Below are 17,957 nucleotides of genomic sequence, written 5' to 3'. Positions count from 1 at the left end.
ACAGTGACCCCAACCCGAGATTGAATCCGGATTACTCGGTCACCAGGTCGGTGAACTAAACGATTAAGCCATGCCAAGCCGGCATATCGCACATGTACTCTTGAAAAATCTGGTGAAAGGGGAAAGATCATGGAGATTTAGACCGCTTCTGGTAAAAACTGAGCCAATGTAATCTTGTGTAAATACGTCAGACTAATCTAGAAAACGAGGAAAGGCGAAAGACAGTCAAAGACATTTAAATCGTGTTATTCAATTAATTTTAAACACAACGGTCAGTGGTTCGAATCCAGTACAGGCCTGAATTTTTTCACGTCTGATTTTCATTATTGCTTAAATAGTGTTCTTTACTGCGAGGATCGTGCACAAATACGTTAATTAATTTTATCTTTTGTACCGTGTTTCAGAAGCATAGACATCAAATTCCCTTTTTCGTTACAACTATTTTATCACATTGAGTACTAAATGCCATTCTTTGGCTATCTTTTCTTACTACAGCATAAGAAATGACAAGATTGTGGTGGGGAGTAGAAAACTCAAGCACTCTTCTCGCTCCATCCCAAAATTCACTTTTCGCGAAACCAGAGTAGTGAACTTTTAAGAAATGGAGTACACTCGCGAGCTGAGTAGGGAAAATGTTTTGCCTGCTTCAATAAGTCTATGAAAATCCTTGCACATTTCATCCTTTCCATGGACAAAAATGACGTTTAAAACTGCGACCCTCTTGGAGCTGCAAAATTATTTGTTCTCGGCCAAGGTGGAGTTGAAGAAGTTGTCAAGATTTCCGTCAAATAACTAACCGTTAAAATGTCCAGGTGGTCGGAACTGCGCAAGAAGTTTGAACGCGGGGCAGATATCTCTTGGGAGGTACAAACGGATATCGCCCTGATTTTACTTGCGTCACGCGAGGAGATACATTGAAAAATAATGTTTGCTGTATCATGATCTGACTGTTAGCATTTTTAATTGCTTTAAGTACTTCCTAAAAATAACAGATTGTTAGTTCGTACGTGTGATGTTCACAAAGACACAAACCCAGTAATACTGTCATTTCGCGAGCAATGAACACTGCCCTGTTCTGGTGTGTAGATATGGGCCTGAGTGAGTTCTCTGACAAGCGATTTGGAAGAAATATGGTCCATGATAGGTAAGTGGACAATTAGTTTGTTTATAATTCGTGGTTAAATCCAGTTATTTAGAGGAACCGGAGATGGCAATGATCGGAAACGGAGATCTTTCTGGGCTTAATGAGGGCATCTTGATCTGTCCTGAATGTTTGTCATTGCGTATTAATGGTTCACAGATAACGACACGTAATAAATTCGATAACCTTGGACTGCTTTCAGGAAGATGTCGACACTGTTCCCTTCCATTCCCCGGACAGGAGCCACTGTACCCACTGAGGTAGGAACGCCGTTCAGTATTTCGTGCAATACAGAAAGTCTCTGACGCACATCATACCCTGAACGAAGTTGTTGTTGTTGTTGTGTTTTTCTCCATGGGCCAAAGTTAGGGAGATAATTTGTAAAATTAAAGCAAAACTTGTTTTGTGAGTTTTGTTGTTCAAAAATGAGAACAATGTACTGTGAGATGCTCCTTTCCGCGAGTAAACAGAAATGTAGGTAACTTAAATGCGTCCACGTTAGTTACTTGATTACTTCATTTAAACTTGTCTTTAAATTAACATGTTGCAGAGGGATAGAGAAATACCCGAATTATGTGGTAGAACGCAGTACGCTTTGGGCAGATTCCATAAAATGTTTCGTGTAATCCCGTACCGACCCATCTTTTGGCAAAAGTTGAAAAAGAGAATTTAACTCTTGACCAAGTTCACCTTCTTAATAATTTTAAAGGCTGATAATAAAGACTTTCTTTTGAATAAGAATTGTTTACAGTGGAATCCCCATTTCTCGAACCTCCAGGGGAAACGCAAATTGGTTCGAGAAATCGGGGGTGAAATTACAAGTGAAGCAAATCCAAGGGAAACAAGGTCTGGTTCGAGAAATCGGGAGATTCGAGAAACCGAGGGTTCGAGAAATCGAGATTTGACAGATGCCTTTGGTTAGGAAGACAAAAAGCTAAGGAGTGCACATATCCAGACTTTTGTTTTCACTCACTCTCTCCCAAATAATTCTTTTTTTCCTCTTTAATTTCTCCTGAGAAACGAAAAATCTCATAGGGATGGCATTGGTTAAAAATAGATTTGCCGAGTCACTGTTTACGCGACTGATCAGATTTGACAGATTTGGCTCACACTCAAGTAGACATAAAACACCGCTTCTTTGCCTTTGGCGTTTTGAAAACTCTGCGGAATATCTACACACGATCGCTCTCTGCGCTTGAATGGCAGCTCGCATTTTGACTTTTTTTTTTTTATTTGTAGAAAAGCTTCTGTTTGACTAAAGCAATTTCTCTTTCCTAATGTAATCTATCGTGCGATTTGATTGAATTAACCACGTAAAAAGTTGGCCTTACGTGCGCTTCGCTCATCAGAGTTCACGCGACGCTTGGGATATATATTTTTTCCATTAATTTCCACTGACTCGCGTCAATGCGATCTGACGACGGATTATTTCAGGAAAGAAAAATGATTCGTGGTTTCAGGTATGGTTTATAATCACTTTAGTCTCGAAAGATATATAAGTTTGTTAATTCATAGAACTGGCAAAGGTTATTTATATAAGGTTTCTGACAACCATTCCTTCTGTTTAACCTTTAAAACTAATTTTTTTGAGACAACTTTCTGAGGCTATCTATGATGGCAATAGATTTTTGATAGATCACAATTGTGGGCGAGGCTGGGGGTCTCTAGATATGGTCTGGTTTAACCAAAGGGTTTTGGAGTCCCCTTGGAATAAACCTTCTTCCTAAAATAGCCATCTGGAGCATATTGTACAGTCCCTTTCCCATCTCTATAATGAAATTGTGTATTAAAGCCTATCAGTTTAACGCAAACATAGATCATTAAACGATTTCAGCTGCTGGGTAAGATGTTGAACATCGCAGGAAATCCGTCCTATCCCGACCCCTAACCACTTTTCAGATCGTGACCACATCACAGTGACAGAAGGAGCGTACACATATTACTTTAGCGTCAAAATGTAATAACAACGACAATATGAATCGTTGATAGTGCTTTGATTAATGCATGTGGCGGATAAAAAAAACAAACAAACAAACAAACAAAAAAAAAACAGGTATATGCATGGCGCGAAAGCAGTGGTTAATATATAAGATGGAAAGTTTTTAATTATTCCTAATTTGATTAGGCGGCAAATTATTTGCAGGCTCAGTTCAAGGCTAAACACGCGTCCGACCATCCGTATCCATATCAGCAAGTTTAAATGAACATCAACTTTCATCTTTTGCAAACGAAAACCACCGCTTGGAAGGGGGAGACTTAAATAAGAAACAGACTTGCCAATGCTTAAGCAGGATAAACAATATTTTGCATGGCTGCCATAAACTAGTCAATAAATTGTTTGAACAGTGCGCGGTCAAAAATCATAGGAAAAAATAAGGAATTAAAAAATCAGTGTTGCAACTCAGTTGTGTCTTCTTGTCAGCTATTATTCTTTGTACGGGATAGATTTCCGCGGCTATATGTTTTAGTAACCACAAATTGTATGAGCTACCTCAGATGTTTTTCTGTAAAATTAAAAAAAAAAAATCTCAAGGTCAAGGTTAAGTACATCTTGACCTTTGGAAAATCATTTCTGAGCCAAATTTGAGTCTTTTTTTCGAAATATGTCGCAAATGGCATTATAAAAGTCAAGGTTTTTAGGGTCATCAAAGAGTTCTGGGCTTTAGGATTAAAACCAAGCATAAGTTCTCCCACTGGTGCTTCGGCAGAATTTTCGAAATGATCACTGGTTTGTAAGTTCACCGTTCCTGAGATCTACCTCCTGGGATACGAATGCTAAAAATCCTCATTAATGCAATTTTTTATTTCTCTTGCAAATCGGCATTATTCTTGGGTATTTTGGCTTTTAATATGAATTCTCTGAGAGCAAACAAATTCCTTTCTATTCAAAACCTACCTTGCGAGGTTATTTACTTTGGTGGCGAACGAAGGAACTAATTTAACATCTGTTAAACCCAAAAGGAAAAAAATGAAAAATGTTTTTGCTCTTGGCCTTGGTTCCAAGTTTTTGTTCCGGAAGTATTGGTAGCAAAGGGCCAGTAAATATCCCTGAGGGTCCTAAAAAAAAAAAAAAAAAAATCAATTTTTCTGCGAAAAACTCAGGCGAAATAAGTGACTTTGAGGGTCTCGGAATTTTAAGACTTCATGGTTGTAGCCATGAAACTGTTTCCAGGTATTCTCGTTTCGTTGAAAGTGGCAAGGGGACGAAACTCTTAGCTCGACGGCAACAAGGCATCATCAATTGTAAACGCTGCTATTGATTCCATCAAAGACCCTATGTTCATGTTATTATTTTCCAGATGATAATCTTTATTTTTTGTTTTTCTTCAGTATATCCAAACGGCATTCTCTGCCAATCAAAGCTAACTCCTTTTAATGTTTGAATAACCTCTCAATAGCGGAAAACATTTGTCTTAGGCCAGATAATCTTGTGTGCTTTACTCAAAAAGCCGATGAATGTTTCTAAGTACTACAAGAATCACATGGTTTAAAAATTTCCGGGAATTTCCGGGATTGTATCGTGTAATTCATTCTGGTTGGGTGTTCCTTGGCACTGGGTCAAGCCATTTTAAACTGAATACACCTCAAACTTACGCTCTAAAAATAACGCACGTGACAAAACAGACTTTCGCTACCACCCCGCGGGGATCTTCGCTGGCGTCGGCAAGAGTGGCATAAGATTCAAATCGAAACTAAAACCAGGCAGACAGGTTTTTAATTGGAAAATGAATGACTGAAAATTCATATGGTTCTGCGGTTTGCGTAGAACCAAAACGGGGTCGCCAATAGCATTGACTATGAAAAAAGGGGAATCTATAAAAACAGAATAAAACCTGAAAGTTTCTTTTCCTTTTGTATCGTGTATAAAACTGACGAGGATTTGAAGATTGAAGAAATGTTTTACCCCTATTACAGTGCATGCTAAGCAATCTTGTGTTTCTGGCCGTATTCAATAGCGGAAAAGATTTGTTTAGCCAAGAAAAGCCGCAGTTTTGACTGATAACAGAGATGTATTTTCGAAGGATACTGGACCCATGCGAAGCCCATTTCCGCGAAAGCTGTGTTATAAGCAGTGTTTTTTCGATAGCCGAATTGTCCCGCTTTCTCCGAGATCATTCATAATCTAAAAGTTTCAAAACGAGCGAATTCAGGTTGTCAGTATGTAACGTTAGCGCAAATCGCGCGCTTTTTAAAGGCAAGCGATTGCAATTTCAAACTACTGTGGTTACGTCGATTTGGAGGGCTGTGCTAGGGAGATTTTTGTTTTGAACTGTCTGTCTAAATATGTGCAATTTGAGGAGCCTAGCCAGACTAATCATAAAAAAAAGTGTACCGGCCATTGAAATTTTGCATGCAAATTATGTTTTCTTAAAACAGCAAGAGTTCTTGCAAAGTAAACAAAGCTTCTTCCGTAATGCTTAGGAAGGAAATTATTAAAACAAGTACTTTTTGTTTCTTCCTCTTCCAGTTAAATTGCCTCTGTTAATTCTGCGATAAAGTGAGAATCTTGCAAGAGCCGATTGAGTTTATCCCCCACTGCTATGAGAATAAAATTGTTTTGTCCTGAGTTTACTTGCAAGAATACCAATATCGCATGTCAAACTTGCAACACAAATAATTGCCTATGACTAGACGTAGAAAATAAATGGCGAACAATTCATCAAAAGCATGAGTCAAATGAAACGTGACATACCCCAATTGAATATACGATCTGTTAAATTTATCAGATTTTAATTCAATTAACGACTTTCAAACGAGATCAACAAAAATTGAAATGGACTCCCCTCATGGAATGTTCGCGCTGAAAACTTTGGGCCTCCGGAGGGTCTTTTGAAAACAACTTTTGTGGGATTTCCGTTGGGCTTTTACAGCGAAGTGTTTTATTTGTGGTTGTGTGGTTCTTTTTGTTTGTTGCGCTTGTGCTATGAAATTCCAGCTGAGGGCTCACAGCGCCCTGTTTGGTGTCTGTTGCTGTAAGTTAGCGCGCGCGTTGATGACATCTCAAACAGACAACACTCCAATTCATTGGCTGAGGTTACCGGAAGTGCCGCCTCAGGGGAACCCAATCGATCGGGTATAAAAGTCAGGCAAATTATTTCACAGTCTAACTGCACGAACCGCTATTGCAATTGCGTAAATGATCTTTCTGTCCCGAAGAAGAATTCGCCGAGAATGTCGACTCTTCTCTCGTCCTCTTTCTTTTCACATCCAACCAGTAGCTTTCAAAACTACTTTCTCACGAACGTCGAAAATGAAAAGGTAAGCTTACCATTTACCGTTTGATTCGTAAGTACCTTCTGTTCGACAACCATTGCTGAACTTAACTTTTAAACAATCCTCTCTAGTTAAGCTATGGTTAGATTGCGTTGGCGTATAAACAAAGCTTAATTCAGACGTGAACATGGGGTGTATGCTCGCTTTGATCTTTAAAACACCCTGTAGATTTTATGCGATATGACTCATCATTTCATTACACCACGGTCTGTCGGCATAAAAGTCTTCATTCGCCAGATGCTCTTGAACTTCAGCTAATGAACTAAACTACGCTTTGTAAAATAGCTCGTTGATTCCTACGCGCATTCCTTTTCCGAGGTTGCGGTTTTTTCGTTTTATTACAATTAACAATCGAACAACGAGCCTCGTAGTTTGTAAGTGATTGATTTCAGATCTCACTGTCTGAGTGCGTTTCGTGAAATGATTTTGACCCCCTTCGACCTCCATGCCTTCTGCCTATTTTTCTATGAATACCCATACACATCAGATGGAAATCATAATAAAGATCTTGTCAGATTCTCAGTGTTAAGATTGTCATTTCACTGTTTTCATACACGTAATGACACTAACGTACACTCCAAATTACTTTTCACAAAATAATTTCGGTTCAAAGTTTCATTACAATCAAGAGTACTTAGAATTAATTCTCTAGACGCCTTCGGCTCGGTTTACTTTTAAGTAAAATTTTTTGAATACCGTGCCCTTTAGCTTTGTACAATTCTGCGTACAACTGTCATTGAACGTCACGTGGTTTATCTTACCCGCAGACAGACACAGCGGTCTTGTTCTTTTAAAGGCATGTGAAATGCCGACAAAATCACTTAGCTGTTGCCAGTTCCTTCAGGCAAACCGTCCCGTCGCAGTCGCCAACACTTGTTGCAGCCTGAACAAATCAGTCTAAGAATAGCTCCTAAACGCATCGATAAAAAAAAGTTGATGGATGAAATTACGCTGGGGGCCAATTTTAAGGCTATGCCTGTTGTTAATGTCAAACACTTTATTTTTTATCTTGCGTGAGAAACCATTTTAAATCACGGAAATTCATGGCTGCTCTTGTCTGGGCGGTTCTGCCATATCGCCCTAATTCCCGCGTTCTGCTATTATTTGATTTGCGAACCCACTACTTTTCATAAAGAGGTTTTTCACGTCCCGTTTCACCGGAAATATTTGTGCTTGTAGATCTCCTTAAGCAAATATCACGTTTTTTCGTTTCCAGAATTTCTACAAATCAGCCAAGGTTGAAGACTATGACTTAGACATATTGTCCGCGGATTTCTATCAGCATCTGGACGATCTTGACTCCCCTTTGTATATCGACGAGCAACAAGCTTGGTCTTTAGACGACGAAGATGAGATATCAAGTCTTGCTGTGAGCTTACAGAACACACTTCTCCTTCAGAGGCAAAAGAAGAGACCAAAACGACCACCAGAGGGATATTTATGCCACCTTTGCTTCTGCAAGGGCCATTATATCAAAGATTGTCCCCAGGTTGGTAAATTTTCAATTTAATTTTTACGTACGCTTTTGTAAATAATCGAAAATTAGAACATTCGGGCAGACATTTTTTGTCAACAAATCAACTTTTGTCTTAAGTTCTGTGTTTGCCCTGGTGGCCGTTTGCTTTCAGAATGCACTGAGTTTCCGGATCAGACAAAGCGTTGAATAAGCTTATATATTTCTCTATCTTTTATAGTATGTTAACTATAAATAGTCGTTCTAAGACTTGGAAGATTTCTCAAGTTACCATCTCCTTTCGCCAGTTACTCGCATCATAACGTGTATTCTGCCGGAAAATATGTAATGTTTTGAAGTCTCTGTATTTCTTGCATTCCAATCTTGCAACATTGTGCTTACTTACGAGTTGCTTTATCTTACAATTTTCATAAGTTTCTGAGAAGTTTTGATTTACAAGAAATTTGGGTCAAAAAGTATGACGAGTGTGTTGAAATGCAACCAGTGTCAACTTCACTGTCGCCAAACCTCACTTCACATTAACAGACTTTATTTCTGTGTAATCCATTGTAAAAACAATATGTTTCTCATTTCAAAACTCAGCCTGACATACTAAAACAACAGAAGTTCTTCTCTATTAGCCGATTAAGATATTTCAGGGCAAATTTTAAATCATATCAAGTTGCTGTCAAACTCTACATTGTTAGAGTTTAGCCGGCGACATCACATGTATTTTGAATGGTTCTCTTTTGAACGATCTCGTCTCAAGTATTTTTCAATCTTTTAGGCCTGACATAAGTGTGTTTTATTAGTTTAAAATGTTTGGAGAGCAAAGGCTTTTCTTTTACGTCTTGGGTGGCAGTTTGGAGTTGTTGTTATAAACTCCAACTTCGTCAATGGAAGATGAAATGCATACCTTTTCTGAAAGATCCCTTTTCAACTTGACCTGTCCATTCCTAGAAATGGCTGAATGTCTTCATTTAACCTTTGGAACGAGTCGTTGAATGTTTGTTTTCAATTATTTTTTCGCATCCTTTTCAAAGCACACTAAAAGCAGTGTTATGGAGTTTGTAAAATCATAGCGGTACGTTTCTCAGAAGAGTCAGTGGCTGGTTCAGATTATTCGCCGAGTTCAGCCCTAGTTATTTTTGTAAACAAACCCAGTGGCTACCAAAATGATGAAGCATTTCTGACGCAGTTTCTGAGAAAATTTCAACGCTTTCCGAAGTTTGATACGTCCAAGTCTCTATGACTTCGCAGCTTTGAGCACTTCTGTTAGGCTGTTAAAATAGATTCGACTGCTGTGAAATGCAACAATGCATATTTCCTTTTCCTGCACGTATGACGTTGCACTTATCAAAATACTTTGTTTTATCTGGTTTCTTGTGGCTTTCTCAGCTTGAAGTTGAAAAAACCATGTGTATCTGTGTGGCTTCTCCTTAAGATAACTGCGTTTGGATAAATAACGATTTCCGTTGCGTTTTCGTGAAGTCATTGTTTTATTCTCACCTCCACAAGGCTTTTGGAGGTCGAGCCTTGCTTTGTCTCTACTAGCGAAGTTGATATTAGAGTTATTCCTTTTGGATGGATGGAAGAATTTCTCTTTTTGGTTTAGTTTAGTTAAAATACATTGTTCTTTTTAGGTGAAGATCATATCTTCGTAGAAAACTTGCTCGAGTTTGTTAGAAACCCAGACTTGAAGTGAGATCTGTGTCGGTTTTACTCTGAAGTTCTCAAACTTCAATCAACATTATCGATATATAATTAATTTTTATGGGTTGTATCAGATAAAAAAATTCTGCTCAATTCAAGATAGTTTAGAACGCGTTTTTTTTAAACAATGGCTAAACTTTGTTTAAGAACCAGCACATCAAGTTTTTCAATACAGTTCTGGATGTTTTGTTCGTACACTGACTTTTCTGACGTTTCAAACAAAGAACCAACAAACTGATTATTTCGTGTTGTTATCATTCACAAATTACATATACCAAGTCTTTAAGTCTTAGATAAATTTCATCGTTGTTGCACAAGTCTCGACTTTTCCTACACCTGGAGACGTACAATATTTGACTGGTGTTTTGCAATATATTACATCTAACAAAACAAAAGTGAAAATAAAACAAGCGTTTCAAAATTCCAACTTCAAAGACATTGTGTTTGTGGATATTACGCTCGTTTTATTTTGCTTTCGTGATTTAAGATTTTATAACTTTCTGTATTTATTAAGGAGAAGGCGTTTGGAGACAATATAATCTGTAACACTTGGAAAAATGAAGGATAATTTTCCAGACATTTATTTGTTCAAAAATTGTTTATGCTTCTGAAGGAAATCAGATACAAGCCAAAAAGGAAATAATAGGATGAATTCCATCTGTATTGTCTGTCATAATATTTGCCTGGGTTTGTCGCTCTTATCGGCATAAATGAATTTTGTTTAAAATCATTTTTCATTTCCTTTAATGTGATTGATCACTGATTTTGTTCTCGGTAACCCCGAAAGCAGCGAGGAAACTGTTACTAAATCAGATTGTACATGTTTGTACAGAAGATGATTTTAAATTAATTCACAACATGTTAAGTTGCGAATAGATGTGATGTGTAATGGAGCACAACTTTTTACAGTTTTCAGATAAGCGTCAACTATCTCATTTTACGTCTTGGCTTAATTTTTCATAACTGTTTTTTTCAAAAATTCCAGGCCAGACCAAAAGGCGAGGGCCTCACTCCATACCAAGGGAAGAAACGATGTTTCGGAGAATTCAAATGCCCCCTGTGCAAGCGAAAGTGGATGAGCGGCAACAGCTGGGCAAATACTGGGCAACAGTGCATTAAGTGTTACATAAACGTGTATCCTCATAAGCAAAGACCGCTGGACAAGCCCGACGGCCTCGACGTATCCGATCAGACCAAGGAACATCCTCAAGATCTCTGTGAAAAATGCAAGGGCCTTGGTTACTATTGTCGCCGTGCTCAACAAAGTTAAACAAATTAGACCCTCAAAATGGTGCTTAAGTTCAGGGCATCCTGGCAGACCCGAAAATTTTGGATTACTCCAGGGTGGGGGTAGGGAGTATTTTGAAATCGAATGATTTTGATTGCTTTTGTAGATAGCCTTCTGTGAAGACCACATTGGCAGCTGCTATGTAGCTGGGATTACTTCTGGGGAACCGAGCGTAATGCATCATTTGATGCGTTCTCTCTGTTTTCATTAGAATCATACACATCGTTATATAATTTTGAAAATATTGTGGATATCGACTCTCCTTGAGGGAGACCAAACTGCCAGTAAATGAAACCCTCTCTTTAACTTATCTAAATCATTGTAAATTATGTCGCTAGCGTGGTTTTAACTGGTACAAAGTCTTTCTCCATAGCGCTTTTTACACACATTTATTTTATGGTCGCTAAGAATTTTGTATTATGTCGTGAGAATACAGTATTTGAATAAGGAAAATTGTTAAACAAGAAAAAAATCAATTCTATTAACTATTCTACTTTATGACGCGTCAGATTTACAGTTTTCTTTTCTGGAGATTGAATGTTTAACATGTTCCAATCAAACACGAAATCTAGTCTTTGTTTTCTCAATACTAAGAAACTTCAAGTTAATTTGAATTTTGGTATATAGCCTATCCACAGAACAAAATGCTTTTTTAAATTCGAAGTAAAGAATAATGGATGAAAACTATTCAGCGAAGTTATACTCAGCTACTCAGAAATTAATTTTCAGAAAAGTGAAAGGTTTGGAAAACTAGAGTTGTATTCATTTAATGCATTTGCACAGAGGGAGTAATATTTCTACAAAAAAAAAATAATTATTTGTCGTAAGTTTTGAGTGTTTTTGTTAATATTGCTGTGATTGTAAGTAATCGTTCATACAGGATACCATGTTTTCTTCCAAGATTGTTCTTGTATTTCTCTCAAAAGATATCATTGGCTTTTATGCTGAGTATGCATAAGTTAACCTTAGTTCAAGGTTTTGTTTGCGTTTAGGAGTATGAAATGCAGAACGACTTTCGAATGATTTTCCATGGGGGCATGTTTCAATTTAGTGTAGAAAATAATCCCGGACTTCAATGGTTCGTCTTTGCTTCGCTCTCTGATTGGTTCTGAAGAGCAGCGACATCCTCTCGACCAATCGGGAGAAAAACTAACGACATGGCCACCCGCGTTTTAATTCCCGCGCTTTGAGAATTTTGTTGTTTTTAATTTGAATTCTCGTTGGCTTTTAAAAACAGTTTCTAAAGTTTCTTTTGACTGGCCATTGTGATAACTTTGTATCGGTTTTACAATACTTTATCAGAAAGCGCTTTTTTCTAAAGCGCAGGAAAACATGCATTACAAGTTAAAATTCTCGAGTTAAACGTACAAAGAGGCGGAGTAATCATCAATTGCTTCCTAACTCACGCTTGATTGACCAATATTTCAAACAAAAAAGCGAGGAAGTTTCGGAAATGTTTCTTATTAAATCTTTACAATATACTTAAAGGTCATTTGAAAGCGTTCTGATTAAGTTTTTAATGAAAGAAAACTATACACGTTCTAGTGTAGAATCACCATGTTTTGATAGAGGAGATCATATAGAGAAACTGGGAGATATATTGTCAATTATTACGTACGCTAGTGTTACTGGGAAGACTTTAGTGCTATTTGCTTATTTTGTCAATGACGAGGCACAATTTAGACCAAAAAAAAGCAAGTGAGAAAATATTATGTTATTTGGTGGAAAAACTTTTTAATAAACTTGTGGGAACTTTCGTCAACAAGGTTGTAGTTATTATTCGTGTGAAATACATTATTAAGGGGGGTAGGATTTTAAGGGAATCACATGGTTATCAGGGGGAACGGAGAGGAGATCAGTCGTGGCTATCAGAGTATAAAGGGGGGAGGGGGGACTTTAGAAAATTGATTGCCTATTAATGCCCCAGGGAGGGATCATGAGAATATTATAGTCTTATAAGGTGGATCAGGTAGAGCAAAGTCCTCCTTCCTATGGGCGACAAATAATAGGGACCTTAAGAAACCAAGACGGCGACGGCAACGAGGACGTGGAAAAACAAGAGCTCTAATTGGCAGGGCATAGTTCTGCACGTGCGTTTTGAAACTTTGTACATTTCTTACCCGTCCTATGCAAAACAACAATGTGAAATCACCAAAATTTGCGTCGTCTGCGAACCGAAACCGCGACGGCAAATTATTTTAATTTCCATTTGGAACTCGAAGGCTACTTTATACGTCATGCTGAAGTTGAGCTGTGGCGCTGTATGAGACAGTAAGCTCCTGCAGCCATTTTTGAAATTCTAACTAAGAGTAGAAATTCATTTTTTAATCGAAGTCTTCCTTGGCGGTGCAGTCGTGGTTTCTTAAAGTCCCTATTGCCTGTTCTTTTGTGTTTTTATTTTTGGCAGCAGTTTCCCCCTCTGCTGAGTGGACTCGAATGAAGTGGGGGAGGGGGGAAGGGTAGGGGCGAGTAGTTTTTTTTTTTGCTTATTCTCCCTAAAATTCATCAAGTATTCTCCCAAAGTATTGACTTGAACCCTCTCTCAACCTACAGTTCGCTCGTCATGATTATTATCGTACACACTTTGTCTACACAAAAGGTCTACAATGCGTGCTTGAGTGGCTTACGTGTATCAAAGTCGCAACTAACTACTTGAGACTGTGGAAGAAGATATTTTAAAACATGTCACGAGGCAAGAGTATGACAATGAAGTGTACAGGTGGCATCTTCCTCTACCAGTCTGAGCCAGGAAATCAAAAGTCTGCTGTTTTTTGGATTGAGAAACAGCAGTTCCCCTCCTTCTTGCAATTAAGGTTATTTCAAGGTGCCACAAGTCATATTTACTTGGCTAAAAGGGAAATTACCATTCATGTTAAGATTTTTCACATTAACACTTCTTCAATCATCACCAGTTGAAGGAAACACTTTATTCTAATAGAGAAGATTGACGTAAATGAGGTGGTATGGTAAAGCCCTGAAATAAGCAACTCAGACAGATAAACGGAACAAACGGAATTTGTTGAGACAACAGGAACGAATTTTTTTTTATGATTGGAGAATAATATCGGGTATTTGTAAAGTTATCCGTTTAAGAGAGGGAATCTTGCCCCTTCTTCAAACTTTCTTTATAGTGTTTGATACTCATAGATCTCAACATTGCCCAAATAATACTATTTCGCTTTTGTATTCTATATGCCAAAAAACGTCCGTGGAATTCTAGAAGGAAATGAAAATTAATCCTCAATCGTCAACGATCCACTTTATTTTTGACGCAGAAATCAAAGGTAAAAAAATTTGACGCATCCTGAATTGATGCCAGTCTTTTCAGATTTGCGTTATGAAGCTTAATTTGTTTACGTGGAATTGGAGGAACATTTGATGATTGCCTTCTGGACTCAAGAGTATGTTTGGGTTGCCCCGATAACAGCGGAACGAAAAGGTGGGGGATCGAGGAATGATGGGTGATACTGCGTATGGCTACCAATATTCGATAAACATTCTGGAAATTCTCATGAATAAGTCTTTTTATGCGATCAATATATCTTCCACACTCAATATGAGCTATTTTTCACAAAAATTTACTCAGAAAAGCAAACAATTCTCAAGCTTGCTAGAACCGCCAAAAGTTGCTCAAAAGTTGCCGAGCAAAATCGGGACAGGCTTAGCCGTTGGAGGTCTGGGTAATTTATCGCGTTTCTGCTCTCCGGTCAGATTCCTGGCTACAGTTATGGTACAGATGGAAGGTCAGTTGCGAGTCATGACTTTATCTATAATGTATGCATGACACATAGACGTCAGTTATGGATGTCATAAATATGTTATTCTAGGATTATTTTTTATTGTCTCCTTTGAAATCTATAGGATAGGCTGACCCTACACGCATTTTGATTGGTTCTTACTCTTGATATATGGGCGGAAAGACGCTAAGATTACGTTACCATTAACAACATTGTTTTTTATCATATAAAGCTAATGGTATCCATGTTTCCATGGATCGGCGCAGTTATAGATAAGAGATCTAGGGGACGCCCCAGCCTCACTTGTCCTTTTTTGTTCTTGCCACTTTTTGACGTCATCTGTGATTTATTAGAGAGATTTAGCACCATGTTAACGTGAAACGGCAAAAGTCAGCTTGTCCTTTTTACGATTCACGTAAAAAGTGTGAACCTTGCTGCTTTAGCTTGGCGTGAGGTCACGTCATGGTGGACTTGAAGGCGTCCTTGTATGACTTACAAAGAATAGTTTTGGTGCCTTTTTTCTGGCAATTAATTTACTCTGTGAGAGAAAAAGTGAAGAAAATCTCACGTTTATAGCAAACGCGAAATATGTTACTTTCGCGTAAAAACGGCAGAACGCAACCGGCAAACGTGAAAAAAAGGCGGGACAAACAATCACATGGTCACTCTTGCCGTACACGTTTCACGCAAACACGGTGCTAATCTCTAATACTGAACAGATGCATGGCAACATAGAATCTATTTGTTAAATTAAGGAGACAATAACAGATTTCCAAGGCGATGTATGCTTCTGAAAACATACCTTTTATCGACATCATTTCAAAGAAAATACGAAATTATAAACGGTGACCTATTTTTCAAATCTCAACGAGTATCCGAACCGTTCAAAAATGTGAATTGACTACGCCATCTTGCAAAGTAGCCTGGCTGCTTACCCGTGACGATATAAAATCTTGATCCTCTTTTTTCTGTCTCTTTGTTATCTTTATTAGCGATATAGAGCTACTCAAAAAGGCATTATTGCCGTAAATAATGAGTTTTTTTGTTGTTGCGATATCCAAGATAACATGTAATATGAATGTCCCGATTTGAATGTCCATTTACGGCCAGGTTACTGAGCTGCCTTTTCAAAATGGTGGCGTCCAGAGTGGAAGTCTGAAAGGGTAATAATCAGTTTAAATGAACATGATGTGCTTTCCGGTGCATACCTCCTTACGACCAGGAAAAAGAGGGTTAACGATAAAAGTTTAAAAAATAAAATAAAATTGTTTTCTTTTATGATACCAAAATTAATATTGCTTTGCCTTGATTTGCGGTTTACTTAAATTCGAACATATTTTTGCAAATTTGGTGTATGCCAACAGTGTACATGAAAGGTGGAATTTACACGACACAATGACAAAAGGCAAAAGCGCATAACATAAAGATCAATCTTGATAAGTTGTTCTGTAATGATTTCCTAAGGCAATAATGATAAGTGATTGGTGTTGACGCAAAAAGTTACCGTTACTCATCGAATTAACCCCTCTTCTTCAACCGCCGACCTTCCTATTTGCCTAGATTCGATGAAAGTAGCCTAACCTCGTTCCAAGGCCTCTCCGTCCTACTCGTCCTTAGATATTTCTCCTACGTCATTCGTACCCCTGAGCGAGAAACGAGTTGGAGGAAAAATGGGAAAAATCTGTTTATTTCTGTCAACGCCCTTGCAGATTGCTTCTCATTGATAAGAATTGAAAAAAATTTTCACGACAAGAACATCTCCCCATCCCTGTCAGAGCTCAGACTTTTGGGTTCAGAGTCCAGCGTGCCGGCGAACCCTCTGGTTACGGCGATTCCCCCATAACGAAGGGCTGAAAACTTTTAGATTATCTTAAGGGATCGGTCATTATTCACCACCAGTGGGGCTCGGAGGATTCTGATCGTGTCACGATAAATTTGCCTGACCCCTCTCCCCATAAGGCTTTGTAATATTTTCATGATTCCCCAAATTAACAGTTAATTGGCCTGCAATTTTTTCTACCCTCTCAATACTTTGTTGACGACGACTAATCTCCCTCTGTTCCTGCTGAAAATAATGCGATACCCCCCCCCCCCCCAAAGTCCTCTCACCCCGAGACGGTAAATAACAAGTTATCTAGTTTAGGGTAAGAGTATCTGATTCATCTGACAAGGAATGATTTTTTTGGGAGGGCACTTTTGAAATCTCTTTTATCAGGAGCCTAACAGCAGTTAGGTTATTCCCTTGTTTCATTTGTTTGGAAGATTGTATGTAGCCTTGAGATCTTTAAAATTTTGGATGTCTTTGTGAACAATTTGTCCAAAATATATTTCCGATTCCACCAAATTTTCACCGCCGTAAACGCCGTTCCAGCTGCGCCTAACGCCCGACCAATTTAACGCCATCTTCTAGGGATTGGTAACTAGCGTCATTGCTTCAAGTAATTCCTACAGACTCGAACATTCAGTACTCCAGTCTTGTTTGATTTAGTGTTCTTCGTTTTGAGTGTTTTATTTTTGTTGGCGAGATACCACCGACGAACTTGTCACTGATCAAAATAATGTATCTATGAATTGCGAAAAAATGTAAAAACTTTAAAACCCCATGAATAATATTCCGTGTTATATAGACACTTTCAAAAATCATCTCTTTAATCTTATTTGAATGTTCTTTTCAGAATTTGAATATTCTTCCCTGTTGATTGAGGATTTGAGTGGGACTTGGGTAAACATCATGTTTCTATTTATATGGCAGCGATGTGCGTGTTTCTGTGATTCTGATTGGTTTAAATTGATTACCATAATCAGATAATCAGCTGATAGTGTTCATCTGAGGATAGAATAAACCATCGGAAGATATGGCCCGTCTAGTAGGAAATACCTGGATAAATACGCGTTGGTCTAAAATGAGTAATATAGCTAAACTTTGTTCTGAAATGGTCGTCTGGTTTTTGGAGGTAAGTGTTTGTGATATTTTAACTGTGGTGGGTAGTGAGTCATAATAGAAATTAAAAATAAACGTATTGATTTACCGCTAATAAAACCGATGCTACCCAGGACAATTGGAATGACTGCTCGTCTGTTATGTGCGCTATTCCTCTGCATGGCCTTTTTACCTTTAATGGCTCTCTCTGGGCTACAACAACTTCCTCCTCAAAATACGCAAGGAATGTGGATTTGTGACATCGATGTGGTTGCCTTTAAGTCATTTTGGACTTTCTTTTATAGAATATGGACAGGTTCTTTTCCCATTTCCTAACCCATCTTTTACTGAAATACTTTTGTTTTCTCAAGCATGGAAAACAAATGTTACGAAGTTAGCAAGCTTGAATGGATTGAAATTGAAAAGAATAC

The 17,957-nt window shown here is 38.1% G+C and overlaps 1 protein-coding gene and 1 long non-coding RNA gene across 3 annotated transcripts; one reads left to right on the top strand and one right to left on the bottom strand.

The window, feature by feature from the left end:
- The first annotated feature begins 1,073 nt into the window (after positions 1-1,073).
- Positions 1,074-12,634, top strand: LOC111336209 (zinc finger CCHC domain-containing protein 24). Of its 2 annotated transcripts, XM_088754023.1 has the most exons (4): positions 1,074-1,144; positions 1,344-1,401; positions 7,632-7,904; positions 10,567-12,634. In XM_088754023.1, the coding sequence occupies exons 1-4, from the start codon at positions 1,089-1,091 to the stop codon at positions 10,849-10,851; spliced, it is 672 nt and encodes a 223-aa protein (XP_088610149.1). In that variant the 5' UTR covers positions 1,074-1,088; the 3' UTR covers positions 10,852-12,634. The 2 variants fall into 2 exon arrangements, with proteins under 2 accessions (XP_088610149.1, XP_022797995.1); XM_022942260.2 differs by lacking the exons at positions 1,074-1,144; positions 1,344-1,401 and adding an exon at positions 6,227-6,400.
- LOC148735435 (uncharacterized) lies at positions 2,392-4,194 on the bottom strand. Its single transcript, XR_015998933.1, has 2 exons — positions 4,038-4,194; positions 2,392-3,645 (listed from the first exon to the last, which is right to left on the bottom strand). It is a non-coding gene; the product is annotated as an uncharacterized LOC148735435 (long non-coding RNA).
- Positions 12,635-17,957: the final 5,323 nt, after the last annotated feature.

This window comes from Stylophora pistillata, chromosome 3 (genome assembly GCF_964205215.1).
Source record: "Stylophora pistillata chromosome 3, jaStyPist1.2, whole genome shotgun sequence".
Taxonomy (NCBI): Eukaryota; Metazoa; Cnidaria; class Anthozoa; order Scleractinia; family Pocilloporidae; genus Stylophora; species Stylophora pistillata.
The sequence above is the reverse complement of the archived record's forward strand: the minus strand, read 5'-3'. Positions and strand labels throughout refer to the sequence as shown.

What these genes read in the sequence shown, in the direction of transcription:
- LOC111336209 (XM_088754023.1), top strand. Translation starts at nt 1,089, where the DNA reads ATGGGCCTGAGTGAGTTCTCTGACAAGCGATTTGGAAGAAATATGGTC. An exon ending in AGAAATATGGTCCATGATAG is followed by an intron (nt 1,145 to 1,343) that starts GTAAGTGGACAA and finishes GACTGCTTTCAG; the next exon opens with GAAGATGTCGACACTGTTCC. An exon ending in GAGCCACTGTACCCACTGAG is followed by an intron (nt 1,402 to 7,631) that starts GTAGGAACGCCG and finishes TTTCGTTTCCAG; the next exon opens with AATTTCTACAAATCAGCCAA.